The 25409-nt window shown below is 33.7% G+C and overlaps 2 protein-coding genes across 4 annotated transcripts; one reads left to right on the top strand and one right to left on the bottom strand.

Moving 5' to 3' along the window:
• Nucleotides 1–197: 197 nt before the first annotated feature.
• LOC133288164 (uncharacterized) lies at nt 198–2547 on the bottom strand. Its single transcript, XM_061485863.1, has 4 exons — nt 1841–2547; nt 1281–1593; nt 923–1004; nt 198–686 (listed from the first exon to the last, which is right to left on the bottom strand). Exons 1-4 carry the CDS (start codon nt 2445–2447, stop codon nt 483–485), a joined length of 1206 nt encoding a protein of 401 aa, XP_061341847.1. The 5' UTR covers nt 2448–2547; the 3' UTR covers nt 198–482.
• An 11926-nt stretch (nt 2548–14473) lies between these two features.
• LOC133288350 (zeaxanthin epoxidase, chloroplastic-like) lies at nt 14474–23808 on the top strand. 3 transcript variants are annotated; one of them, XR_009748357.1, is made up of 17 exons: nt 14474–15220; nt 16798–16960; nt 17124–17198; nt 17525–17625; nt 17743–17858; nt 18551–18762; nt 19385–19476; nt 19786–19900; nt 20007–20110; nt 20401–20446; nt 20577–20641; nt 20752–20838; nt 21008–21062; nt 21151–21239; nt 21331–21415; nt 21701–21887; nt 23293–23808. XR_009748357.1 is itself a non-coding variant. In XM_061486087.1 (16 exons), the coding sequence occupies exons 1-16, from the start codon at nt 14718–14720 to the stop codon at nt 21746–21748; spliced, it is 1956 nt and encodes a 651-aa protein (XP_061342071.1). In that variant the 5' UTR covers nt 14474–14717; the 3' UTR covers nt 21749–22923. The 3 variants fall into 3 exon arrangements, 2 of the variants coding, with proteins under 2 accessions (XP_061342071.1, XP_061342064.1); XM_061486087.1 differs by lacking the exon at nt 23293–23808 and having other exon boundaries at nt 21701–22923; XM_061486080.1 differs by lacking the exons at nt 21701–21887; nt 23293–23808 and having other exon boundaries at nt 21331–21692.
• Nucleotides 23809–25409: the final 1601 nt, after the last annotated feature.

The raw sequence follows: 25409 nt of genomic DNA, 5'->3' as shown, positions 1-25409 counted from the left end.
TGGAAACACTAACAAATTTATCGGTTATATAAAATCAAAGAGATGTGCTTTTTCTGCTACAGAATACGAAGGTCAACATGTGAATATATTAAATTTCTGGAATATATTTACAACGCAAACTAGCTAATGGTGGTGGCTATAGGAGACACTCAATTCAATTTTCAAACCACCCGCTGTTAGACTAGTGGCTGTGTAGTTCCGAATCACTAGCAGCACGGATTAGAGTTCGTATCAAGAAATCTTCCCGATTTAGATACAAATAACAAATCTCGAGACATAACGGGGAGGCTTTATTCATGATGCATACATATGCCAAATACATAAAATGGCATTAAGACAAATGATGTATTCACAATTCACATATTAATGGAAAGTGCAGAAGGCCAAAACAATAAGGGCCTATGAATTGAAACATGATATTCCTATTGAGTATACCTGGACAAAAACTTTATGATTTTCGGGCGTGTAGTACATGGGATCGATCATGAAGCATGACTGCTAAAGCACTTGCTTGGAGACCATACCTGGACATATTTGGGGAATGAAAATATTTTCCTAGTCTTGGAAACTTGCTGGCCCTGTTGTACAGGTATTAAGCTTCTCATCTTTTCAGCTTTTATCTGCGCCCTTCTCAGCTTGTTTAGAATCTTATCCATTGATGACGATCTCTTCTTTTCCAATTCCATCTGTGTCAAACATTTTTGAGTTGGAAAGATGAGTAAAATTGCCCCTGCATTAGATATTGTAATACACTATCTGCATATATTTTCTGAGCTTTTCTCTACAGCATGACAACAATTGGACTTAAAATTAGTGATGAAACCAACGTTAATGTATTCAGTATCTTGCTTATGAATTTGAGTTGGACTCAGGACACACCATATGAGAAAGTTCAATATATAAATTGGAATGACTGAAAAACCTCTAGTTTTCGTATAGCAGCTTCAGCCTTTGCTTTCTGCAAACCCTCCCATGCAATGATTTTGGCTTCCTCTCTCTGAAACCTGCGCCAAAATATAAGTTCATGGAAAAATACATAAATAAAACAATGACATTTTATCTCTTTTGCTCTCTGAATTAATATTGTAGAGATTCAAATATCTTGCTAATAATGATATTGAGCAATGAAAGGCAAGGCAGTAGATTTTGGGATTCACTTGCATAACTGCATCCTCCAGATTCATTCTATACCTGGACAATTAGTTAGGTGCAACCCCTAATATAAGGAAACAAAACATTTGTTGCCTAAGTTGGAAAAGAAGAAGGTATACAGAACATACTTGGAAATGTCCAAATCTGAAGCTTGGGTTTCCGTGCTACTTTTCTTCAAGTCTTTACCATTTAGCAAGTTCATCTTGGTTGCATTACTCTTGGACCACCTAATAACTGTAGTCTGACTGTCTACCTGCACATCTCTGACCTCTAACTTTGTAGAGTGGCAACTTTTTTGGTCCATGGTAGAACTGGCGGAGGATTTTGGAGATGAGTGTGCATCATTCTCAGTCTCAGGAGGGCTCATTTGGGTACCTCTATCACGTTTTGAGAAAGGAGATATTGAAGTGTCCTCATTCTTAGTCCCATCACGTTTGTCATCTGTAAATGAAAATAACTGAAACATTTTATTTTTTCCTGATATAATGTAAGAGGCTATTTGATTATTGGTCATACTCAACAAGCATATCAAGCCCAAGAATCATTGATCATATTCATCATGGTTACTGGCTATAGCATGTCACTAACAGTTTCCAGTAACGTTTATCCACTGATGCATACGCAGCATGTTGAATAGAAAATGAAATGTAAATTTTTTTTAGGCTACTTCTGAACAAGAACTCCATACCTTGAGAATTAGGGGAAGATGGGTCACACAGCAGTTCTGACCACAGGGGTGCACTAGACATTGATGGGAGAGCCACACCATTCTCGTTTGGCACAGGACTAGAACATTGTATCCCATTGTCAATGTCATAACGGGGACCAAAAACAGTGTCATGTGCACAATAATGGTGAAGAGAAAGAGCATCCGGTTTCAATACTCCTGTTGTAAAAGGGGAACCCACCATTAAGTTTTTCACTACCAAACCTTGTGGCAGTGGTATTGTAGGTGAATAATTTGAGCAGTACGTTGTTCCAGGAGGCACAATTGGACCACTTTTTGATTTGGGTCGCCGTTGAAGTTGAGCATAGGAACTCTTGTTATTGGCATAGCCTGAAAGAGGGCTACAAATCCACCTCTCAGCATCATCCCATTTAGATGGCATTGTTCTTCCACTGTTGAAGGGTGTCAAGGCAGTTAAACAAGCTTGTCTTCTGCTACTTTTTTCTGGCTGCAACACTCTCTCTGAGCTCCATCCCTTTTGGCTTCCAAGGCTTTTTTCTCTATAGTTTGGTGCTCCTGGGCTTAGAAATGAACCCAGTTTCTGGGAAGAACCAGAGTTCTTCTTCATGACACACGGTCAGTTTTCGAGCTTCTTCCTAATTGCCAAGCCTCTCTCGGGAAGCACTATTAATGTACTACAAATATGGAAAGTCTTTTTTCTGCTTTTACATGAGTTGATATCTGTGTGTACATAATAAACCTGATCAGATTCGTAGTACCCCAAAAAGAAAATTAGATTAGATTTTGACCACTCGTGACTCCATCAGGGGACTAGTTTTGCAGTTAATATATGACAGCAAGTGTTGAAATTAGAAACTAGAAAATAAGGCTGTTCCTGACTTAGCTGCTAAACGTGACAATATCACCAATCCTTGTCAAAGTGGCAATTATGGATTGTCGCTTTTGAGTGACATTTTCTGATGCAATCGATATTTCAAGGACATGTACAACACTTATGTGTGGACAACTGTAGGTTGAGACATTTCACATTAGTCCAATCCCTCTGAATGAGGCCATTTTCATGAGATAAGAACCATTGCATTGTGGTGGAATAATGAGTGTGATGAATGTCGTATTACAAGGAGAATAAGACGAGGACATGAGCTGTGAGACGTTTGATGAGTTGCATAAAAATACAGCCTTGCATTTGTCATGTCGCGTCCTGAATTAATTTAAAAATCATTTTCTTTTAACATGGTAAAATATCTTTAGTTTGTGATAATTGATACGGCACGTTTTTCAACGGCACCACCACATTTGCCAGTTATCTACGGAAAGTGTTTTGTTAGAGTAATAATACATGACACTAATTAAATTGAAAACTAAATAGAGTGAAAAAAGAACCATTATGTATCATTGTCTGATTATTTTTACCAATCATCAAAGCCATTTATATAATAAGCGCTTATGATGAAAAAGTGTCGTATCTTATCGGTTATCAGAAAATATCTACCCTTTCGGCGTTCAACTTAAATATCTTCGTGTATATATATATATTGCAAATCAAGAGCAGTATAATCAGTTTGCACTGAATAGAATAGAATAGGATTTCTTGCTATGTAGCAACACCATTCACTGTTTGATAGCTGACAGTTCAATCAAGATTGCAGTTGGTGGGGTTGCTCCACATACTGAATGAAACTTGTCCAGTAGTTTGTTCCCACTGTGCAATTCACCCAATTTGTTACTAGAACAAATATTCAGTACAATGGATATGAGTACATTTTTATTTTTATTAAAAAGAAGAAAACAAATAATACGAAAAGAAATAACTTATTATCATTTAAAATAACAAACATCAAATTTTTAATATAAATATATTATTTTTTTCATATTTAATAAAAGATATACCAAATAATCAGTACATTTGTAATATAGAAAATATTTTCGGACTAATGAAACTATACCTTATGTGGCTTCCAGTGGAACAACTGCAGATAATGTAAAAAAATCTGTCCTATCTCAGAGGGGAAAAAAATGTTATTTGATTGTGTTATGATTTTTTATTTTTTATTTTAGAAAAATTATGAAAATAGATGTTTTTTGTATTTTTTTATTTTGAAAGTTAAAAGTTAAAATACAAAATAAAAATAATCCAGACATATTTTTTAAATTTGATTCTAAATAAAAAATTACAATTTTTTATTTTTATTAAAAAAAAGACCTTATCAGACAAGTTTTTTTATTTTTTCACTTGAAAAACCAAAAACTATATTTAGAAACAGTATTTTGCCCTCTCCTGAGATGAGTGGAACAGCTTACAGTACTCTTAAGATGGTCGTGCAACTTTTCTTAGTACCCTTAGCAATCTTCGGACAAAAATTATTTATATCAGTTTCTTAGGAATGGGTGTTGCAGAAGCCAACTAGTCTAACAGCCCGTTTATTTTTCCTTTTAAAAAAAAGTAAATTTTGAAGAAGAAAAAAAGCCTATTCAAACGGGTCCTAAAACTCTAAAAATTGATTGGCGGATTCTAAAGCTTGGGGTCTTGGGAATGAGGCAGACAGAATTAATTTCTCCTAAGTAGGAGCTTTAAGGTTGGTGAACACAGCCATGGTTGTCTTAACCAGTGCAGGACCAACAATTTCCTAGCATCGCTGAAAAAAACCAGCATTCAAACCATGAGTAACAGGGTCTTTGAATGGTTTGACCGTTTGAGTAAGCAAAAGTGCTTCCTTAATCACAGGTTGTAAGTAATCTACTGATGAAACAATTGAGGGTAGTTGACTCTAAGAGGTAAAGTCAATGTCACAATATATGGATTTCACGTCCAATTGTAGTAACTACTACTAGTAATTAAATATAATTAAGAGAAATATTATTCTTATTTTACATGAGATAGTTATTTCATTTTTTCTCTCTTTAAAAATCACACTTCTACTTTTTTCTTTTTCTTTTTTATTTTTTAATGGTGAACTCCACTTAGAGCCCGTTTGGATGAGCTTTTTTTTTATTCAAAAGCTATTTTTTTTCTTGAAAAAAAGCACTTCTAATTTTTAGTTTGTTTGGATGTTTACTTTAAAAAAAAAAACAGAAGTCACAAAAAAAATCAAAAACTTACTTTTTTCAAAAGCTAAAAATTTTAACTTCTACAATAAGCAGAAGTCAAAAGTTAAATATTTTTTTTTCAAAAACTAAATATTTTTATAAAAATATAAATAACTTTAACTTTTGTAAAAAGCACTTTTAAAATAAGAAAGAGATAAAAGTCACTTTATTTAAAAGGTGAAACAAACAGGCTCTTAAACTCTCTCTATAATATGAGAGAACTACTCTCACTTAATATAAGACTAATATTGTCCTATAAATGGCATTGGATTTCTTATACTCTCAAAATTCTATCCACCAAATTGGTTGTTGGCTTGTTGCTATCTCCTGCCAAAAGCTAATTGGGGATTATGAATATAATGTTAAGGGACCAAAAAAAAAAAATTGTTCGGCAAACACAGTAAAGAGGACAGAAAAAGTGTGTGTGTGGGGGGAGGAAAAAGATAATAAAACTAAGGGATATATTTTTCTTATGTTGTAGGAAAGGAATTACTTCATGTTGTAGAAATAAAAGTATAAGTGGGACCCACATGTAAGAGGAGAGAGAAAAAAAAAGTGGTAGGACCCAACCCTTTTTGTGTGTGTAGGAGAGATGTTTATCTCATGTAAAATGAGATAAACATAACCCTAAAACTAATGGATCCACCAGTTTATTGTGTCAACCTGACATTTTTCTTTCCCTATAACATTATATTCATAGTTCCCTATATTAGTTTAGGGAAACGAATTTCTCCTTCTGCCGATTAATAACCCTTTAAGAGTACTTTTTTTGTTTTCATTATTTATGGAAAAACATTTTTTCTTTAAAATTTTTAATGTAAAAACTATTAAACAAAAACAGTCAGGAGTAAATTCTCTCATGTTAAAAAATAAATAATATAATCATATGAAAAATAATAATCATACAAAAATAAATCAATGATAATAAAAAAAAGAGAAAAAATATTAAAATAAATAATTATAAAATTATTACCCTTAGTTTATTTTTATATGATTATAATTTTCTTACATGATTATATTATTATTTTTATTATGAGACTATATATTTTCAAAACAATTACATTTTATGAATAAAATTAATATAAATACGTTAAAAAAAGAGGAGTGAGTGATAGATAGGTGTTTTCTAGCGGACATTGACCAATATGCCACTCTTATGAATAGTATTTACTTGTATGTCACTTTCCAATCAAATTTTGCTAAAATGTCACGTCACATTCTCGCTACGCCACCCAACGAGAATGGACTTGACACGTGACAGCATGGGCAACCATTCTTGCTGGCTGTCCAGTGAAAATAGTAGGGTATTGACATGTGGTAAAAGTACAGGCATTCTCTGCAAAAGCTGTTCAGGTGCTAAGTGTAACACCCCGTGTATACCCGGTAATGTTACCATACTATCGTATTAAGCTGCACTTAATTAAAAATGCGGAAAACTTTTTCTTTTCAATTATGACGTCTTTATACTTAGCCAAGTTGATTACTTAATCAGTTTCATAAAATATCGCCTGTATGTAAATTGTAATAAACATCTAACTGAAATACCTCAAAATATAGATATAAAGTGAGTATCCAAGTCACGGCATTACATCACGTAATCCGGACAATATCCTGATACATTAATACAACTCTAAATAAAACAAGACATAACCCAGTCTAAGTGGCATGGACAATCCCCATGCTCACCAAATCAACAACATAACGACGGAGTCTCAACAAGATCATCCAAAATCATAAAATGAAGCTAAAAGCATAAAAGCAGCAAGCATATCTAGCATCCAACATGTCAGCATATAATATCATCAATATCTAACTCAGCTCCGGCTTCCTGCCGCTTGGGGCCTCAACCCCCACATTATCTGATCCTGAAATAAGCATTCCCCAAACGTGGGGTGAGATCTCTAAACGAGAAATTTCAGTAAGACAAGGGGTCCTCAAGGATCTTCCACCCCAAGCTCACTTACATGTGCAATATAAGTTCTAAAAATATTTATATCAATATAAGTTCCAAAACTATGCAGTGCAACAGATATTCATGCCATGTGTGTTTAAACTATTCTACTGGCCAGAGAAATGCAGGAATATGTCTATACCTACATGTAGTACAAGGAACACCGCTTGCACCTCACATACAGCCTCACCATATTGTATGTACTACATACTCAGGCTTACCGTATAGGTGGAACACCACATGCATATCATAAAGGCATTAGCATATAACAGCTCAATAGCATTTCCAAAACATCAAAAGCATGTAACATAACATGCATATAACCATACCCCCATGAGACATAGTGGAACCACAACATGGCTAAACCGAGGACACGAAAGCTTACCTTGCAAGCTAGCTATCCCAGCCAAGAGTCCACAATCTCAAAGCCCAAACACAGCAGTATCACAATCTGTTATGGACCAATAATACATCATTAATCAAACTCTACAAGCATACACTTAAAGACAACGTCTTTTCTTTACGTTTTACGTCTTAAGACTTCTAACAAAGCCATAAGCCCTAAATCACATGATTATGACTTAGTTCGTTAATTACAGAAGTTCAACTTCATCAATCTAGGGTCTCCAAACCCCCAATAGCCTACTGTACACACTGCACAACTATTGTTCTACGAAATCCCAGAATATCCGGATATTCCTCGGGGGCATATCCGGATATTCAATATCCGGATATCTCACTGTACATATCCGGATCCCCATATCCGGATATCAATATCCGGATATTTCACGATCAGATATCCAGATATTTCACGACAGAATGCAGTTTCTGCATTCCGTGAAGATATCCTTCCAAGGTTTGGTTTTTACCGAATAAAGACACTTAAACATGCATTTCTAGGTGTGTTAGACATTACCCAACATTAGGTTATCATCTTAAGCCCATTACATGCATCTATGTTCCATTTTTAACCAATAACTCATGATCAAAGGTTGAGTATGCTTACCAAGCTTCTCAAAACAGAAAATGGCAGGGAAATGGAGCTCCCTACACCACTCCACTGTGCAGCAACCAAGGGCCACGAAAATGCACAACAAGATGACTCTTTTCTTCACAAAGGTGACACTTTGAAGCTCAAAATGTCAAGACCAAGGCTTCCACCACCCACACTATGAAGTCAGCACTTAGACCACCAATATACAGAACCCACAACTCAGAAAAGGGTGCCTTTCTCCCTCACTAAGCTCACACCCAAGTGTTTAGCACATTTAGAAGAAGATTCAAAGAGAAAATGTGGTTCTTTGTTGAGTTTTCATGGAGGAAAGCAAGGTGGCAGCTTGGAGGCTCAAGGTTCAGAAGAAACTCACGTAGGAAATCTGTTATGGCCTAGGGTTTTGGGCCAAAAGAGCCTATATATAACGGTTTAAGTCTTAAACCCACAATATTAACTTTAATTGCTACGCTTAGTATTTTAATCCCAAACTTTGGATTATCAACCTAATCAATTTTACAAGAATTATCATATTTTTATTATATTTTTCGGAGCACCTTTCCGGTACGCATTTTTCATAGCCAGTATCAATTTCTGGCACCAGTTCTCATTATTTTAACTTGAAACTCGTTTTACAAGTCCTATATATTATTATAGGAATTATCATGCACTTATTATAATTTTCCAGGATACTTTTTCGGTACGCCTTTATACCGACTAGCAGAACCGGTATCTGCACTTTTCTTCCGAAAAGCGACTTTCAACATTCTTAATCACTTATCATAATTATTAAAGCCTCTTAATAATTATTAGGGTAAATTATGGAATTATTTCCTAATTTAACATAATTAATTACTTAATTTCCTTAATTAACGGTGCAGGTTCTTACACTAAGCGAGAATGTTTGTATTTTTGTCATGTGTCAGCATCCTGCCATTCTCGCTGGCTGCTTAGCGAGAATGACTGCCCATACATATATTGCCAACCACGTGTCCAGTCCATTATCGCTAGATGACATAGCGAGAATGTGACATAGCATTTTGAAAAAATTTAATTGAAACGTAACATACCGATATTTTTTAGTCAGAGGCGTGTTATTACGGTGAATGTCATTATGGTGATTCACCGAACCGTGTTTATTGCTTTCTTTCATAAAATATTTCTTTTATTAAAAAAAGAACAAATAAAACAGAAAAGAGAAAGCGCCACTAGGGGTGATAAACGAGCCAGGGGCCTTTTAAGGGCATTTGGCTCGGCTCGTGAAGGCTTGAGCTTACATGCCTAATATTGGTTGTTGGAACCAGGCTTGGACTTGTATAAAAGCTCGTTTAGTAAAAAGGCCTCATGCTCCAATTCAAAAGCTTGGCCTTGGAGCCTCTCAGGCTCGCCTAGTATATTAATTTTTATTTTTATTTATATTTTTTATACTATTTGTAATAGTCTTCTCTCTCCTCTCAATTCATTTCACCCTTATTTTATTAGTTAAATAAATAGACTTTTTGAATGATTTTGTTCTATATTATGTTGTTTGGATATACATTGAATTTATGAATATTTATGGAATTACTAGTGTTGTTGATCGTATATTCTGTTTGGATAAATTTTTGTTGTCTTATTTTTTTCTAACAGGCTAACAGGCTAAATCAGGCTTTTATTTTTTGTAAATGAGGCAGGCCACAGGCCGATAATTATATTTGTAACAGGTAACAAGCTTGATAAGGCCGACACATTTAACACAAGCTTAGCCTTTTAAAACCAAAGCTCGGCTCGGCTCGTTAACACCCCTAAGTGCCATTGCATCTTAGGATGAATATTTAGTTATTTACTAACTTTTTTTTTTGGTACAAACTATCTTTTGTTTGATTTTGGGATTTTTGTGTATAGAAAAAGGGAAAAGTGTGTATCATTTAAAAATATGTAAAGTTGTGTCATTTTAAGTGAGAAAAAGAGATAGATAAAAGAGAAAAGAGAGTGGACAAAAAAATATAAAGGTGTGGGTCCCACCTCTTTGTGAAAGTGAAATGACATAAGTTGTGTCATTTAAAAGGACAAACATTTTTTTCATAAAAAAATATTCATTCAAGAGAGATTCTCATTTTTAGCGTCCAATTGCATGTTAATAAATTGAATTTATAAGGTTAAATTATATAGGGAAAACTTCATTTTGACCCACTGTGATTTTGTGATTTATTATTTGACCCCCTGTGATTTTAAACTTATCAGTTAGACCCACTGTGCTGGGATATTTGTTCATTTAACCTCCCATGGTTTCAAATTTTCACTTAAACCCCTTGTGGTTATAAAAAATTTCACTTAGACACCTCGTGGTTTAAAAAATAAATATTTTTAAAAATAAATTTGGAAAATAAATTTTATCTCTTTTTTATTTTATATACTCATGTAATGTATTTATGGTTTAAAAAATATTTCAAGTTATTTATTCTGAAATTAATTTAAAAATTATCTTATTTTTTAAAATATATTTGAAATTAAAAAATATTTTTTAAGATAAATTAAATATGTATTATCAAAATAAGATATTTACTTTCTTTAGATAATTTTATAACGATATAGGGTAAAAAATAAATAAAATAAAATAAAATACTATTTGATTTGAATTGAATTTATTTTCTTGATAAAAATAAGTGAAATTTTTAAAAATTCATTTTAATTTTTTAAATCCTAAATGCATTAGGTGAGGATGTAAAATAAAAAGAGAGAACATTTATTTTAAATATTTATTTTTTTAAATTTTTATTTTTGCAACCACAAGTGATTTAAGTGAAAATTTTTCTAGCCACAAGGTGTTTAAGTGAAAGTTTGGAACCACGAGTGGTTAAATGATAAATTATTTAAGCACAATGAGTCTAAGTGATAAGTTTAAAACCATAAGGGGTCAAATGATAAATTACAAAATCGCAATGAGTGAAAATGAAGTTTTTTCAATTATATAAAACCACCTCAAAGTTATATGTGTTTTCAAAAACCACCGTATATTTTGAATTGAATCAATAAATCCTCTTATACTTTAACATTAAATCAATTAAACATATTTAATAATTTTATGACAAAAATACCCTTTTGCCATCAATCTACTACTAGTCATTGCTACTCTTGGCCACCGATATAGCTGATCAAGTGACCATCTACCACTGCAAATAGAAAATAAGGAGAAAACATGTAGTTCAATGCAGTCATTTTTCACCTTGAAGGATGGTTACCCCTACGCCTCAAACCAAATTTTCTCTACACAACATTAATCATCATGAATTGGAATTATAACGAGAATTAGCAATACCTACTAAACTGATTTCTTGTCAACAATTTCTGTATCGGGCAAGTAAGATATACAATTATATCATTTTAAGTAAGAAAAAGACACTATTTAGTTTTTTTTTAAAAAATCACTTACTTTCTCTCTTATAATTTTTATTATTTATGTCTCTATCTCATTTAAAATAATATAACTTTATATCCTTTAAAAAAAAAATACTAAACCCACTAAATATTTGCCTCTCGAAAAAATAATAGACTGTATTTCTTCTTATTTGCATCGCATCCTTCATTTTCCGTAGAAAAAATCCTAAGAAACAGATGGACATGATGTGTTGCCGATCAAAATGCAACAGCTTCAATGCAACTTGTTTTTTTGTTTTTCCATTATAAAACAAGGATTTTATATTTCTCATTTAACATGAGAATTGAATTCTCATGTTGTAGAGACAAAAAGTATGTGGGACCCGTATGTAAGAAAAAATTATGTGTAAGACCTACGTTGACACGAAAATCGAAGAGTGTGTAGGAAAATTCAAATTCTCATGTTAAATGAGAATTATAAAACTCATAAAACAAACTCTCATGATGTGACATGTTGCATCTTCATTAATTCACGAGCAGGATGTACAATATCTGATAGCAGTTTGAAGAAAGGGATATTTTTAATTTAAATTTGTAAAATATATCTAATTGATGAAATGTTGAAGTACAAGACGATTAATTGTTTCAATTAGAAGTGCAAGGTGGTCTTCTAAAAAACACTTGAAGTTTAGGGTGATTTCATGTAATTTAACCAATTTATAATTTTATACTTAGTAAAATAATATTTTAAAAAACCAAAAAAATAAAATTCTTATGATGAGTAAATTTAGTTGCTTAAATTTAGTTCATATTTATATATTAAATTAGAGTATATCATTTTTAAATATATCTCAATAATTTTAATTTTATATTGGGTTTTATTAATCTCCTTCCACATAAGATAATTATCTTATGTGGTAGAGAGAAAATGGGTGAGTCCTATAATTACAAGAAAAAAGAAAAAGAAGAAAAAAGTGGGGTGCGAAAATCGATGTGAGAGAAAATGAGATAAGTTACCTCATGTAAAAGGAGAGTAATATTTCCCTTTTATATTTTACTTAAAATTTAAAAATACTCATACATTTTATAAAATATTCTTTTTATAGCTCTATTTTATGAGGCTCCGAAAAGTTCAGGTCCCCCTGAACTAATTTATAGGGCCACCTTCTCTTTGTCCTGGAGGGGTGAAGGAGCCCAAAGCTAGATCGACATTGAAAATTATGAAACCAGTAACGATAGATATAACAAAAAACAGAAAATCTTTGAAAAAAACACCATAAAAAAACTAAAGACAGGTTCTGAATTGAAAAAAGTTGTTTGACTATGGAAGGCTCATCTTTATATCCTTAACAAGAGTATGAATAATATTTTTCTTTATGTATCACTAAAAAAATATTATCTCCTACCTAAACAATAAATAAGAAGAAAAAAGAAAGTTAAAAGTGAGAAAAAAAAATTATTGTGGAATTCATTTGAAAAATATGAATATAGGAAATAATAATTTTCTTATGCAATATAAGTATTACCCTAAGAGTACACGAGGAATTTAAAAAAATATTTGTGATTTTAAAGGACATAGTTTTGTATTATTTTAAATAAAATAATATTGTTTTGGAGAATATTTGAAGATTTTTTATATTTTTTTCTCTTTATATAATTAGAAAGAGAGAGAAAGTGAATAAAAGAGAATATAAAAAAGACTTTAATGTTTTACAGTAGATAATTTTTTTAAATTGGTATAGATTTTTTTAAATTTTTTTTATACAACCTTGATATAAGTTGAATTTTTAAAATAATACAACTTTGGCACCACCTGATTCTATTGGCTGAATCTTTTGGCACTACTTAACTTTTTTCCTCAGCTCCACCACTGTATATACCTTTATTCCCAAAAAAATATCGTTTTGAGTTAAAATATTAAAAAATTATAATAAACAATTATTATAATTTTGAAATAAATTATAATTATAAAAGTAACATAATTTTCGCCTCAAAATGACGTCGTTTTGGGCTTAACGTAGATAATTTATCTATATTGACTTCAGGAACAAAAAGTGACACTGGCTAATTTAGCCACGTTTCTTTAACTACGTTTGAAACGTAACAAATCATGTTTCAAGATTTTTGAAAATTAGCCATGTTTTGGTCGTAGCTATATAACCGTGGCACGAGCTGAATTTTTTGGCACCGGCTAAATGCCTTGCCGGCTCCGCCACTAGAAACAAACGGACCCTATAAAAAATCTCTATGCATCAAAATGATATCGTTTCATTTAAAATAATATAAATTTATATTTTTAAAATAAAAAATGCTTTTCCCATTAATTAATTAGGGGAAGGATATTGTGACAACCAAGTTGTTTTACTACCAAGTGACTACCAATCAATCTTACCGTTAGATGATTATGTTGATCCAACGGTTATATTTATTTTCATCTTTGTATGGTCATGATTCCCTAAATTTAATATTTTATATTTATTTTCACCTTTGTATGGTTATGATTTCCCATATTTAATGCTTTCACTTTAAATATGGGGAATCATGACCATACAAAGATGAAAATAAATATAACCGTTGGATCAACATAATTGATCTAACGGTGAGATTGATTGGTAGTCACTTGGTAGTAACACAACTTGGTTGTCACAATATCATTTCCCAATTAATTACACGGGAAAGAAATTCTAAAGATTAATTACCGTAACTTACACAGAATTATTGTTTCATTGAATAAAAAGTTCAAGTGAGTTCTACGGAGTTTCGCAGTTTTCATTTATAAAATTAATGCGAAAACCAATGCTTTTTATTATGAAGAACAAATATTAACTATTTCTTAAAACGTATACTTAAAAGCAGGGATCAAATAAGATCCTTAAACAATTATTTTAATCACCCGCATTTCCTTTTATTTATTTTTTTATTTTGCAGAGAAGGTGGGGATATATTTTAAGATTTATCATAAAAAAAGGTAACATGCCAAGAAACTTGAATAATTTAATCTGGCGGTTGGTACCAATCTTGTATCAGATTATTGTTTTGTTGGTGAACTCATAGGATTGAGCCACCTATACCAAAACTTAGGTTCCAAAATCTAAATCTGTCAAATGAACCTGACCAATAGCCACTCACTTAACCCACAGCGTGACACCTGGCTTTACCTTCTCCATTATTGGTGATCCCATATGTCACACTCACATTTTCTCTTATTAGTTCTCTCTAAACTCCAACCTGCAAAACTCCACTACCAACCAACACCGTTTCCCTTCTTTTGTTTATTCCATGTTAGTGCGTGCTTCCCTTCCCTTTTTATATTCAAGCATTCATTGCCTTCTCTTCCTCAACTTCAAGCTATGATGATGATCTAATCTTTATTTATTGCACCGAGTAGAAGACACACACACACACACGCACTTGTGACTTGTGGTGCTTATACTTGGTCTTCTTCCAGTGGCTTCTCCCTTGTCTTACAACAACTCTCTCTCAATCACTCAATGGCAGCTTTCTCAATAACCCACTTCTCTATTCCTATGTTTAAAGAGCTTTCATTTGATATTTCACCTTATGTCAACTATAGCTATCGGTATCACCTGGGAAGCAGAACAACAAACAAGCAGATGAAGAAACTGATACGGGTCAAAGCAACAGTGGCTGAGGCTGCGCGTACTGTTTCGAAGTCAACGCAAACTGTGGCTGAAAATGGTGGGGATCGAACCCCTCAGAAGAAGCAGGTTCGGGTACTTGTGGCGGGTGGAGGGATTGGTGGCTTGGTTCTTGCTTTGGCTGCAAAGAGAAAGGGGTTTGAGGTTGTGGTTTTTGAGAAGGATATGAGTGCTATAAGAGGGGAGGGGCAATATAGGGGTCCAATTCAGATACAGAGCAATGCTTTGGCTGCTTTGGAAGCTATAGATTTGCAGGTTGCTGATGAAGTTATGAGAGTTGGTTGCATAACCGGTGATAGAATCAATGGGCTTGTGGATGGGGTTTCTGGCTCTTGGTAAGTTAAAACTTTACTCCTTACTCTCCCTGTTTTGGCATGAGATATATATTGGTTTAGTTTATGATGCATGGGGTATTACTTGACCCTCAGAAACAAATTCTTTAGTTTCAACTTACTACTTTGTTGTGTGTTCATTAAACTGTAGTGTGGTATCTTTAGCTACCTTAGGAACAGATGATGTATCTGATTTGGCATCTGTATTATAGCTGTGGAGAAATATAGTCTCATATTGGTTGTATGTGCAACTAATGTGAGGTTTATAAGGCCTTGGACACTCCCACCCTTAGAGTTAGCTTTTGGGGTGGTGACCTCAAGGTTCTCAATATGATATCAGAGCCTCGGTGTACCGGGTTCGATTCTCACTGTCCCCCACTTTCTTTCTAGTGGAATTTATTTCTTCGCACAGGTAGGTGGGCCTGTGCATTGTTCACCCTTCAAGCTCAGTGGGCTCTCGTGTGAGGGGGCGTGTTGAGATATATAAAACCATTAATGTATCCTCACCCAACAGCTTAAGCTTTTGGGTTGAATTGGTTCTTAACATGGTATCAGAGCGTTCGAAATCTCACCGCCTCCCACTTTCTTTGTATTGGAATTTCCACATGTAGGTGGGCTTGCATGTTGTCCACCCTTCAAGCCCAGTGGGCTCTCGTGTGAGGGGGCGTGTTGAGAAATATAGTCTCACATTGGTTGTATGAGCAACTAATGTGAGGTTTATAAGGCCTTGGGCACTCCCACCCTTTGAGCTAGCTTTTGGGGTTGTGACCTCATGATTCTTAACAATATCATCCCACACTCACATGCGGGACCCGTTCCTCATTTCATACCTATGCGCTCCAACCGTCTATAAAAGGCACGCCCTCACACATTGGAAATGACACTGCAAAAATTGCACCCCTAAGACTCTCTTCTCAGTCCTCACCAAACCTCGCTGGTCATACACCATCCCTTATTCCGTCGTATGCACAGTGGAAAGCACCACACTTCATTTTCATTTCTGGCTAACTTCCCTTGAGACTGATAGAAATGAAATTTAACTGTGAGCGTGAAGTGCCATGTTTGTTAGAAATGGACCAAGTGAGGATCATATAAATGGAAAAGATTCCTAAACTCACAGCTTTAAAATTTTGGGTTGAGATATCGTGTCAAACCTACTTAACAAGCAATCCTGTCACGGGATTGTACATTAGATCAGGAGTCTTGATCCATGTTACTCTGTAGCTTTACAAAACATTGCATGAATGTGAGTTAACATGTATGTTATCTGTTCTATTTCCCACAAATTGCACAACGAATTTGATCAATCCTATGTGAGAGGATTCTTATAGATAATGCAAAAACCTCACTTGATGAGTATATCCCTTATTTGTAATCTTGATAAAAGCATGTAACAATAGGATAATGTATGTTCCAGCATATAGGTAAACGGGAGTTCTGTTAATGTAAATCAGCATTTCTTTCTCAAACAAGCATCTTGTTTCCTTAATATTTTATATCGACTGAACATGTTTTCTACGGTTTGCTTTACGAAATTCTAGCATGTCCTACCATGAGTTGATATATAGTTTGGTTATCAGGTACATCAAGTTTGACACATTCACTCCTGCAGTGGAACGAGGGCTTCCAGTCACAAGAGTTATTAGTCGAATGGCTTTACAAGAAATTCTTGCTCGTGCAGTTGGGGAAGATGTTATTATGAATACCAGTAATGTTGTTGATTTTGTTGATCATGGAAACAAGGTAATGAAAGAAAGTTTTTATGTTGAAGATTCTCCTCATATTGCTAACATAGGTATTTTTTTGAAGCTTTTATTTCTTTCTACAAGAAATTGCGTGGGCAGATTAATGTGATTGAATATCTTTTGGTTTATTACTTGTGTCATCCCGCATTCCACAATTGCAGGTAACGGTGGAGCTGGAGAATGGTCAGAAATATGATGGAGATCTCTTGGTTGGAGCAGATGGGATATGGTCCAAGGTCTTATTAATTTTTCTTTGATTTCGAGCTTTTTGTTAGCATATTATTTTCCCCATAAAGAAATAAATGTATCCTTCCTTAACATAACGAGTATAGTAGAGTGCATCCTAGGAATTTACAAAGTTGCCTATGGTAAAAATATCCTTTTAGAAAAAGGTTGGTCTTATTATGTTTGATGTGTATGCATGTGCATGGGAATTTGTTTACCAGCTTTTTTCTTCAAATTAGAAGTGCTGAACTTTTCTGTCATTCTGTTTGTAGACAGACTTTATGGTCATGGATACTTGATCTAACATAATCTTAAAATTTTATTATTTTGTGAATAGGTGAGGAAAAAATTATTTGGGCCAACAGAAGCTACATACTCTGGCTATACCTGTTATACTGGTATTGCAGATTTTGTGCCAGCTGACATTGAATCTGTTGGGTAAGTTGGTCATCATTCGTGTCTTATATGCCTATTTGTCCATTTTCACTGGCCTTTTTTATGGTTAATATTACTTATATCATGTTGAGAAGCTTACTTGAACTTCCCTACTGGAAGGTACCGAGTTTTCTTAGGACACAAGCAATACTTTGTTTCTTCAGATGTTGGCGCTGGAAAGATGCAATGGTATGCATTTCACCAAGAACATGCTGGTGGTGTTGATATCCCCAATGGTATGTCCTCTGAATGTGTTCGATATTTGACATCTGTCGTCAGAGCACAACCTCTGTAGATGTTAAATCTTCTTGGTGCTACATTATAAACAAGAAATAATATTTGTATTTTTTTGTCCTAGCTTCTAGATAACTGATGCTGGCTCCGAATATATAGAAGATAAATGAATTGATCCAAAAGTTCCATACCTAAAAAGAAATTTCAACTATTGCAGTACTGACAAATTAATTTTTGGGTTTGACATTTTGGGCAAAGATAATTTGTATGCAGCTGATAACTAGTTATCAACTGTTCTGCCGATAGTTGCTATTGATAGTGAAAGGGAAAGGGAAAGTAAGGGAAAAAAAGGATGTTCATGGCATCCTTTAAGAGATTAAGAAAGCATGCGTAGCATGATAATTGTGTTGAAATTATCTAATACAAAGATGCTCGTAAATGCTATTGAAGCACTTTCTACATTAGACTCTATTTCTCATGTGGTTACTTACTTTTTACTCCATCCCTTTTGACATCAAAAAGTTACTAAGATGGAGTAGCAAGTCAGATTGACTGGTTCCGTGACACTAATTGTGACATTGGATATATAGAAATTGGATGACCTTGAAAAAATAATAGCTATTTGTCTTCATTTATCATGATGAAAAATCCAAATCTTACTGTAACTAACTTCTAAATTCTTTCTATATGGCAGGAAAAAAGGAAAGGCTGCTTAAGATATTCGATGGCTGGTGTGATAACGTAATAGATTTGATACTTGCCACAGAAGAAGAGGCAATTCTGCGACGAGACATATATGACAAGACGCCAACATTGACATGGGGAAAAGGCCGTGTGACCTTGCTTGGTGATTCAATCCATGCCATGCAGCCAAATATGGGCCAAGGAGGATGCATGGCTATTGAGGTATAAATAATAGATTCATAAATTTATATTATAAAATCAGCATTTAGGTACCATAGCAACTCCCTGAGGTATATATTTCTATAATTGTTATATTATTATGTTCTTCCCAAGGCTGTAGAAATAAACTACTTTATTTTTTAGACCACACACAGCCGTATGCAGAACTGTTGAGATATATAAAATCATTAATGTATCCTCACTTAAGAGCTTAAGTTTTTGGGTTGAATTGGTTCTTTACATGGTATCAGAGCTTCGATGTACCGGGTTCGATCCTCACCGCCTCCACTTTCTTTCTAGTGGAATTTCTTTCTTCGCACAGGTAGGTGGGCCTGTGCATTGTCCACCCTTCAAGTCGTCTGTGCATTGTTCACCCTTCAAGTCCAGTAGACTCTCGTGTGAGGGGGCGTGTAGAGATATATAAAACCATTAATGTATCCTCACTCAAGAGTTTAAGCTTTTGGGTTGAATTGGTTCTTTACATAACGAAGATGAAAAAACACATGCATAAAATTGAAATTTGCCAACTTGTAGAGTCGATGGACATCAATAAAGTCAAACTATCTATGGAACACTCAAAGGTGAGGTAAAGAACCTTTCTAACTGGCTTATTCTATCATTACAGGACAGTTATCAACTTGCATGCGAGTTGGACAATGCATGGCAACGGAGTATAAAATCAGGCTCTCCAATTGACATCGATTCTTCCTTAAGGAGGTAACGAACTATTCACTTCTCAAATATGCAAATGAAATCTGAATTTCAATCTAAAGCTGCTTAATTAATAACAAATACCAGAATTTTGGAACTCGTGAGAGGAAGACAAAAGCACTAAAATATTCTCATCTAAAATGATCTTAAAAATGATGAATTTGTTGACTTGATTTGAACAGAGAGATGCTTGTACATCTCAGCCAATGGTCCAGTAATTTATCTTACATCATTTTCAAATTGGTTGATTTGATTATAAATCTTTTTGCTGACTCATTGCTCCTGTATTTTGCCCCTTCCCATTGTTTCTTTCAGCTACGAGAGAGAAAGAAGATTACGAGTTGCCATTATTCATGGAATGGCTAGAATGGCAGCTCTGATGGCTTCTACCTACAAGGCATATCTGGGTGTTGGTCTTGGGCCTTTAGAGGTAGGAACTTTAATTTGAAAAATAAGATAATGAAAAATAAAGTGAAAGGTGACACTTCAAATTGATATGCTGCTGCCCACAAATTCGTGGTTGCTTTCTGTTACAGTTTTTGACCAAGTTTCGGATACCACATCCTGGAAGGGTCGGAGGAAGGTTCTTTATTGACAAGATGATGCCTTTGATGTTGAACTGGGTTTTAGGTGGCAATAGGTAATGATGAAAGCCCACATTTCTTTGCTATGTAACTTTCATCATGAATTATTTAGGCTGGTATTCCAGTCATCTCATGCAACATGCAATGTTAGAAATCTGAGCCAATGGATTACTTCAAAAAGGATGGGAAGCTGAAGAAACTGATAATATGGTGCAAAATGTTTTTCTGATTTTTCTTAGTTGGCAATAAGAATTGGAAATAATATATATAATTAAACCTTTGAAAAAAAATTCAATTTTTTTTCCATCATTTACTTAAAGCATGAAAAACGATGCTACTTTTGCAGCTCCAAACTTGAAGATAGACCACTATGTTGCAGGCTCTCAGACAAAGTATGTCGCTCAAATACATATACTTTTTTACTTTTTAAATAAGAAGAAATGGTGGCTGGACTTTTATTTGTCGTGTCTATTAGATTTTGTTGTGATCAGGATGCTAATTAGCGTTTGATTATTTATGAAGGCCAATGACCAGTTACACAGATGGTTTGAAGATGATGATGCACTTGAGCGTGCTATTAATGGAGAGTATGTCTATGGCCCAATATGAATTAATATCATCCTTAGCATATTGTCTACCATATATATAGATGATAGATCACATAACTCTTGTTCCATCCTTCTTGTTTGAATTATAGGTGGATTTTATCACCATGTGGAGATGAAGCAGATCTTTCGAAACCTATATGTTTAAGTCAAGATGAGATGAAACCCTGCGTAATCGGGTATGCCTTCAGTTGCACCTACTTACAATGCAGTGACATAATCACGTATTCTGATAGTGTACCTATCAGATTTTGGATGTGTCTTTTAAACATGAGCAAAGTTCTCAATAATCATAGAACTATTTTCTTTTCACTTTCAACACATTTTCTTATGTAATTGTGATTGCAGGAGCGAACCGCAAGAAGATTATCAGGGCTGTTCAATTACAATACCATTACCCCACGTAACACAATATATCATATGACCTTAATTAAACATGGTTCCACACATAATGGTCTTCAACATCATGTAACAAAGTTTCTCTTTTATAGGTTTCTCAAATGCATGCTCGAATTAACTATAAGGATGGTGCCTTCTTCTTGACTGATTTGCGGAGTCAACATGGCACCTGGATCACCGAGTATGTAAAAGAAATTTCAGGGTACTATTTTTTGTCTGAAGTTTAAATTCTTGAAAATGTATATTTAATTTCATTCTCATAATTTTTTCAGCAATGAAGGAAGACGATACAGGGTACCTCCAAATTATCCTGCTCGTGTCCGCCCATCTGATGTGATTGAGTTTGGTTCTCATAAGGTTTTATGGTCTTCCATACTGACATTAATATTTGGAGAATATGTTTCTCATGTTCCATAATGGCAATTTTGTCTCGTATAATACACAAAAAGTGGATGAAACCTACTTTTTTTCCTTTCTTTCTCTTCTCTTTAGTAAGTCCCACCCAGTAACATGAGAAACATATTTTCCTTAATCTTTTATGTATAATATTAGTTGCCATGTTCTTGGCTGAAAATATGCAAATTCGCTTCAAATGATGCATTATTTATGATATCTGATTCTGAGCATCAAAGTTATTTGCAGGCTTCGTATCGTGTTAAGGTAACAAGATCTGCTCCAAGAGTGTCTTGAGGAGGAAGTAGACACAAATTTTCCAGGAAGTATAATTATGATTCTATTTAGTCACGATTTGTCTTTTTAAGTTACAGAAAAGTTGTACAGCACAAAAATTGGAGCCGTTGAGCCAACATCTGCATTCTTTTAATGCAGGGTATTATACAACAATGCCAGTCATTTTTTTAATTTTATTTTTTAGTACATACAATGCTAGTCATTTAGGATCTTAAGATGTCTTGCTAACATTTGATTGTGATTTACAGAATGAAATTATATAATGATTGATACGAGAGAAGAAAATCGAATTTATGTTCTCAATCTGTGTCCAATAGTTTCATTATATTTCAGAGTCTGGCTAGGGGTATTTTTTTTTTTATTTTTTTGAGTTAACTCAACCTTAATTATCTTTTTGAGTTGAATTGTCTTCTTCTAGTATTTTCATAAATTTCGATTCTTTGAGTCAGTTATGGAACTAATCCGGAGTACGGGCCGGATCAGAAATAAATATATTTAAATTTCTCCCGAAAGTGATATGTGAGAGGATTGAACTGAGGGTTTTTTTTTCACTTATTCAATTTTCTTGTTATTAACTGAACTATCACCTGATCACTTTTCTTTAATAAATTATTAAGTGTAAATTATTCAGCAAACAGGGCCCAAGTTTTTTCTCCATAGCGTGGGCCGTGGCAGACCTTATATCAAGCAAGGATGTTTTTTACTTATTCACATTCACGTATTTGGGGCACACTTTTAAATCAATAACTAACATATTTTATAGCTTTCCATCTTTTTCATTCAAAGGTTTTGTATATATATTTTGGGTTTTACAAGAGTTATGTTGTAGGAAAAGTGATTGTGTAATGTTATAGAGATTCGTTTTGCATGCCTTAGCTTTTTTTTGCTTCAAAAAGTGCGGGCTTCACAAAATGTTGTGTGTGTAGAAAACTTTTTTGTGTCATGTGACATGATAGATGCAAATCTCATATTTTATGTAGCATGTATTTTAGCTTGGCAATAACATTCTGAGAAACTGTTTTACAAAAAAAAAAAAAAAAAAAAAAACATTCTAAGAAACTCGTATTGTTCTGTGCAAGTTCTGGCCTTAGCTCTGGAATCAAACAAATTTCGGGTATGTCAGGGATTGAGCCTGCAATCCGTAACTCACCTCTTTTGGTCTTACGAGTTATAGGGTAGGTTGAAGCTCGAAACATTTGTCCTCATGGCCGTATATGCTATTTCATTATTCTCCTTAGACGTATTTGTTGCTAAGAAGGGGTAAAGATAAAGACGATGGTCTACCCAAAATAAGAAGAAAAAACTAAAAGAAACCGAATGTTACCTATGTTTGTAGACCCGTTCCAATTTGTAACGTGAAATTGGTGGTAAGTAGTGCTTTTGTTGCAATTCCTGGACATGCATGAAGCCAAATGTTTTGTCTATTCTGTTTTAATTAGTCAAATGAATTGGTCCCTCAGTCCCTTGATGGTTACATATCAAAAGCACACATTAATATGTTCATGATTCAAAAATGGTCTCTGATTGATTTTCTGTGTTTTCAGAGTATGATGACATTGACAAGCACAGACCCAAAGGCAAAGTAGGAGGTCTACGAGGACGATGGATGCATGAGCCGAAGCTGGTCCAACAATATTGACACCCAAAAACAAAAACAAAAACAAAAAAGTTGGTCCAACAATTAATTATATGCACACTAATCTAAGAAGTAGACATAAAAAACACTAACCACATAGCAAGAGGACAACGTTGGAAGATTCGACAAGCTTGCCTTAATGTCAACAACGTGTAGTCACCATCCATCGTCACACTGCAAATTCTTCACGTTGTATAGACTCTTGTCTCCCTTTGCATGAACAAAAACCAATAGCAGGAGCGCTTCAAGGTTCACAAAGTTCAAACTTGGTCACCACTACCATCACCCACTCAGAGAGACAAGATAACTTGATTTGAGCTTCACCACTACCGTTCATGCTTAATCTATCTTTCCATCAGATCACCACCACACTCTTCTTGTATTGAATTTGAAATATTTTTTAATCAACGGGTATGATTAAAGGGTAATATTTCTATCACGTAACATGATATAGAAAAGCATTCCTACTCACATCGAATATTGTGTCAACATTTTTTTTTTTCTTTTTTTCTTTTTATGATGGGTCCCACCAAAGTTTGTTTGGGTAAGAAATTGATTTTATATTATGTTACATAACATATATATTTCCCATGATTAAATGAGCTAGGTGGAGCCCAAAATGAATTGGAAGAGTGGGGTTGACCATAAGTAAAGATGTAAATAGGCTAGACTTTGATTTAAAAAATAAAAGTCTTAGTTTAAAATCTTTAAGTTTGTTTAAGTCTATTAAATATTTAATAATTAAGAAATAATTAAAATAATATTATATTATTATTCAAAATTATTAAAATAATTATTTTATTTATTGTATTTAGAAAAAATAATATAATATAGGCCGGCCTATGGACTTATAGGCTCGACATATGTAAAAAAGTCTATGATCTATTTTTTAAATAGGTTTTTTTAAAAAGACTAGGCTTGTTCTAATTGACTATTTGTAATAGGTCAAGTCTGATCTAATATAGGCTAAGCCGTAGACCTGTATAGGTCGACCTAGTCCATTTATACCCCTAACTGTAGGGCTGTAAATAAACTGAGTTAGGCTTGGCTTAATGAATTAGATTTGTGTAAAATATTTTAGGCCTGACTTGGTCTGTTACCCTTGTGTAGGATCAAATTATATACCTGGCTTGATTTATATTTAAAAAATAAAAGTCTTGGTCTAAGTTTGTTAGTCTATTTAAGTCTATTAGGTATTTAATAATTAAAATATAATTAAATTAATATTATTTTATTATTCAAAAATATTAAAATAACTATTTTATTTATTTAATTTAAATTAAATAATATGATATAAGTCAGTATGTAAACTTATAGGCTGGACATGTAAAAAAAAGAGAAAAACTACTTTTATGCTACATGTGGTAAATTTCTCTCCTACACACTCTTCGATAACTGTACCACATTTTTTTTTTTTTTCAGGTGGTGGAGCCCACAAGTTTATCTTTATAACATGAGATAACTTATCTCATTTAATATGAAATTAATAAAATCCAAAAAAAATATGATCTATTTTCTAAATAAATTTTTTAAAAATTTAAATATATTTTTTTAATTATGGGAAAAAGAAATATCATTTAAAAAGACACAAGTTGTGTCCTTTTAGATGATTTACACAAAGTATGACTAGTCATACTTTGTTTAATTCTGAAAAGTTGTTTTTTTTCTCTCTCCTCAATCACATCGCCGACGTGTAAAGTGAAAAGTAAAAATATGACCGGTCAACTTCTGTGTAAGTCACTAAAAAGAAACAACTTGTGTTCTTTTAAATGATACCGTCAACCCTTTAATCATATATAATGAGTTGATTCTGGCCTGATATAATTTATACTGTACCTCTTTGTTAGGCCACTTTTGTCTATTTACAGCCCTGGGATTGAGTGAGGTGGCTGAGACACAAAAACGACGGAAGCGAAGGCTATACTACTTAATGAAGAACGGAAGGGATGGGAGGCACGTGCTTGGCGGTGAACACACGTCATATGAATCAGTGATGAGAGAGAATTGACAGAAGATCAACGGTCG

Source organism: Gastrolobium bilobum, unplaced genomic scaffold (genome assembly GCF_033153095.1).
Source record: "Gastrolobium bilobum isolate Gb01-03AN ecotype WA unplaced genomic scaffold, APGP_CSIRO_Gbil_v1 utg2810, whole genome shotgun sequence".
NCBI lineage: Eukaryota > Viridiplantae > Streptophyta > Magnoliopsida > Fabales > Fabaceae > Gastrolobium > Gastrolobium bilobum.
This window is presented reverse-complemented; position numbering and strand designations above follow the sequence as displayed.

What these genes read in the sequence shown, in the direction of transcription:
- LOC133288164 (XM_061485863.1), bottom strand. Translation starts at nt 2,447, where the DNA reads ATGAAGAAGAACTCTGGTTCTTCCCAGAAACTGGGTTCATTTCTAAGC. An exon ending in ATCTTCCCCTAATTCTCAAG is followed by an intron (nt 1,594 to 1,840) that starts GTATGGAGTTCT and finishes TTTCATTTACAG; the next exon opens with ATGACAAACGTGATGGGACT. An exon ending in TCAGATTTGGACATTTCCAA is followed by an intron (nt 1,005 to 1,280) that starts GTATGTTCTGTA and finishes ATTTTGGCGCAG; the next exon opens with GTTTCAGAGAGAGGAAGCCA.
- LOC133288350 (XM_061486080.1), top strand. Translation starts at nt 14,718, where the DNA reads ATGGCAGCTTTCTCAATAACCCACTTCTCTATTCCTATGTTTAAAGAG. An exon ending in ATGAAACCCTGCGTAATCGG is followed by an intron (nt 20,839 to 21,007) that starts GTATGCCTTCAG and finishes TTGTGATTGCAG; the next exon opens with GAGCGAACCGCAAGAAGATT. An exon ending in CATGGCACCTGGATCACCGA is followed by an intron (nt 21,240 to 21,330) that starts GTATGTAAAAGA and finishes TAATTTTTTCAG; the next exon opens with CAATGAAGGAAGACGATACA.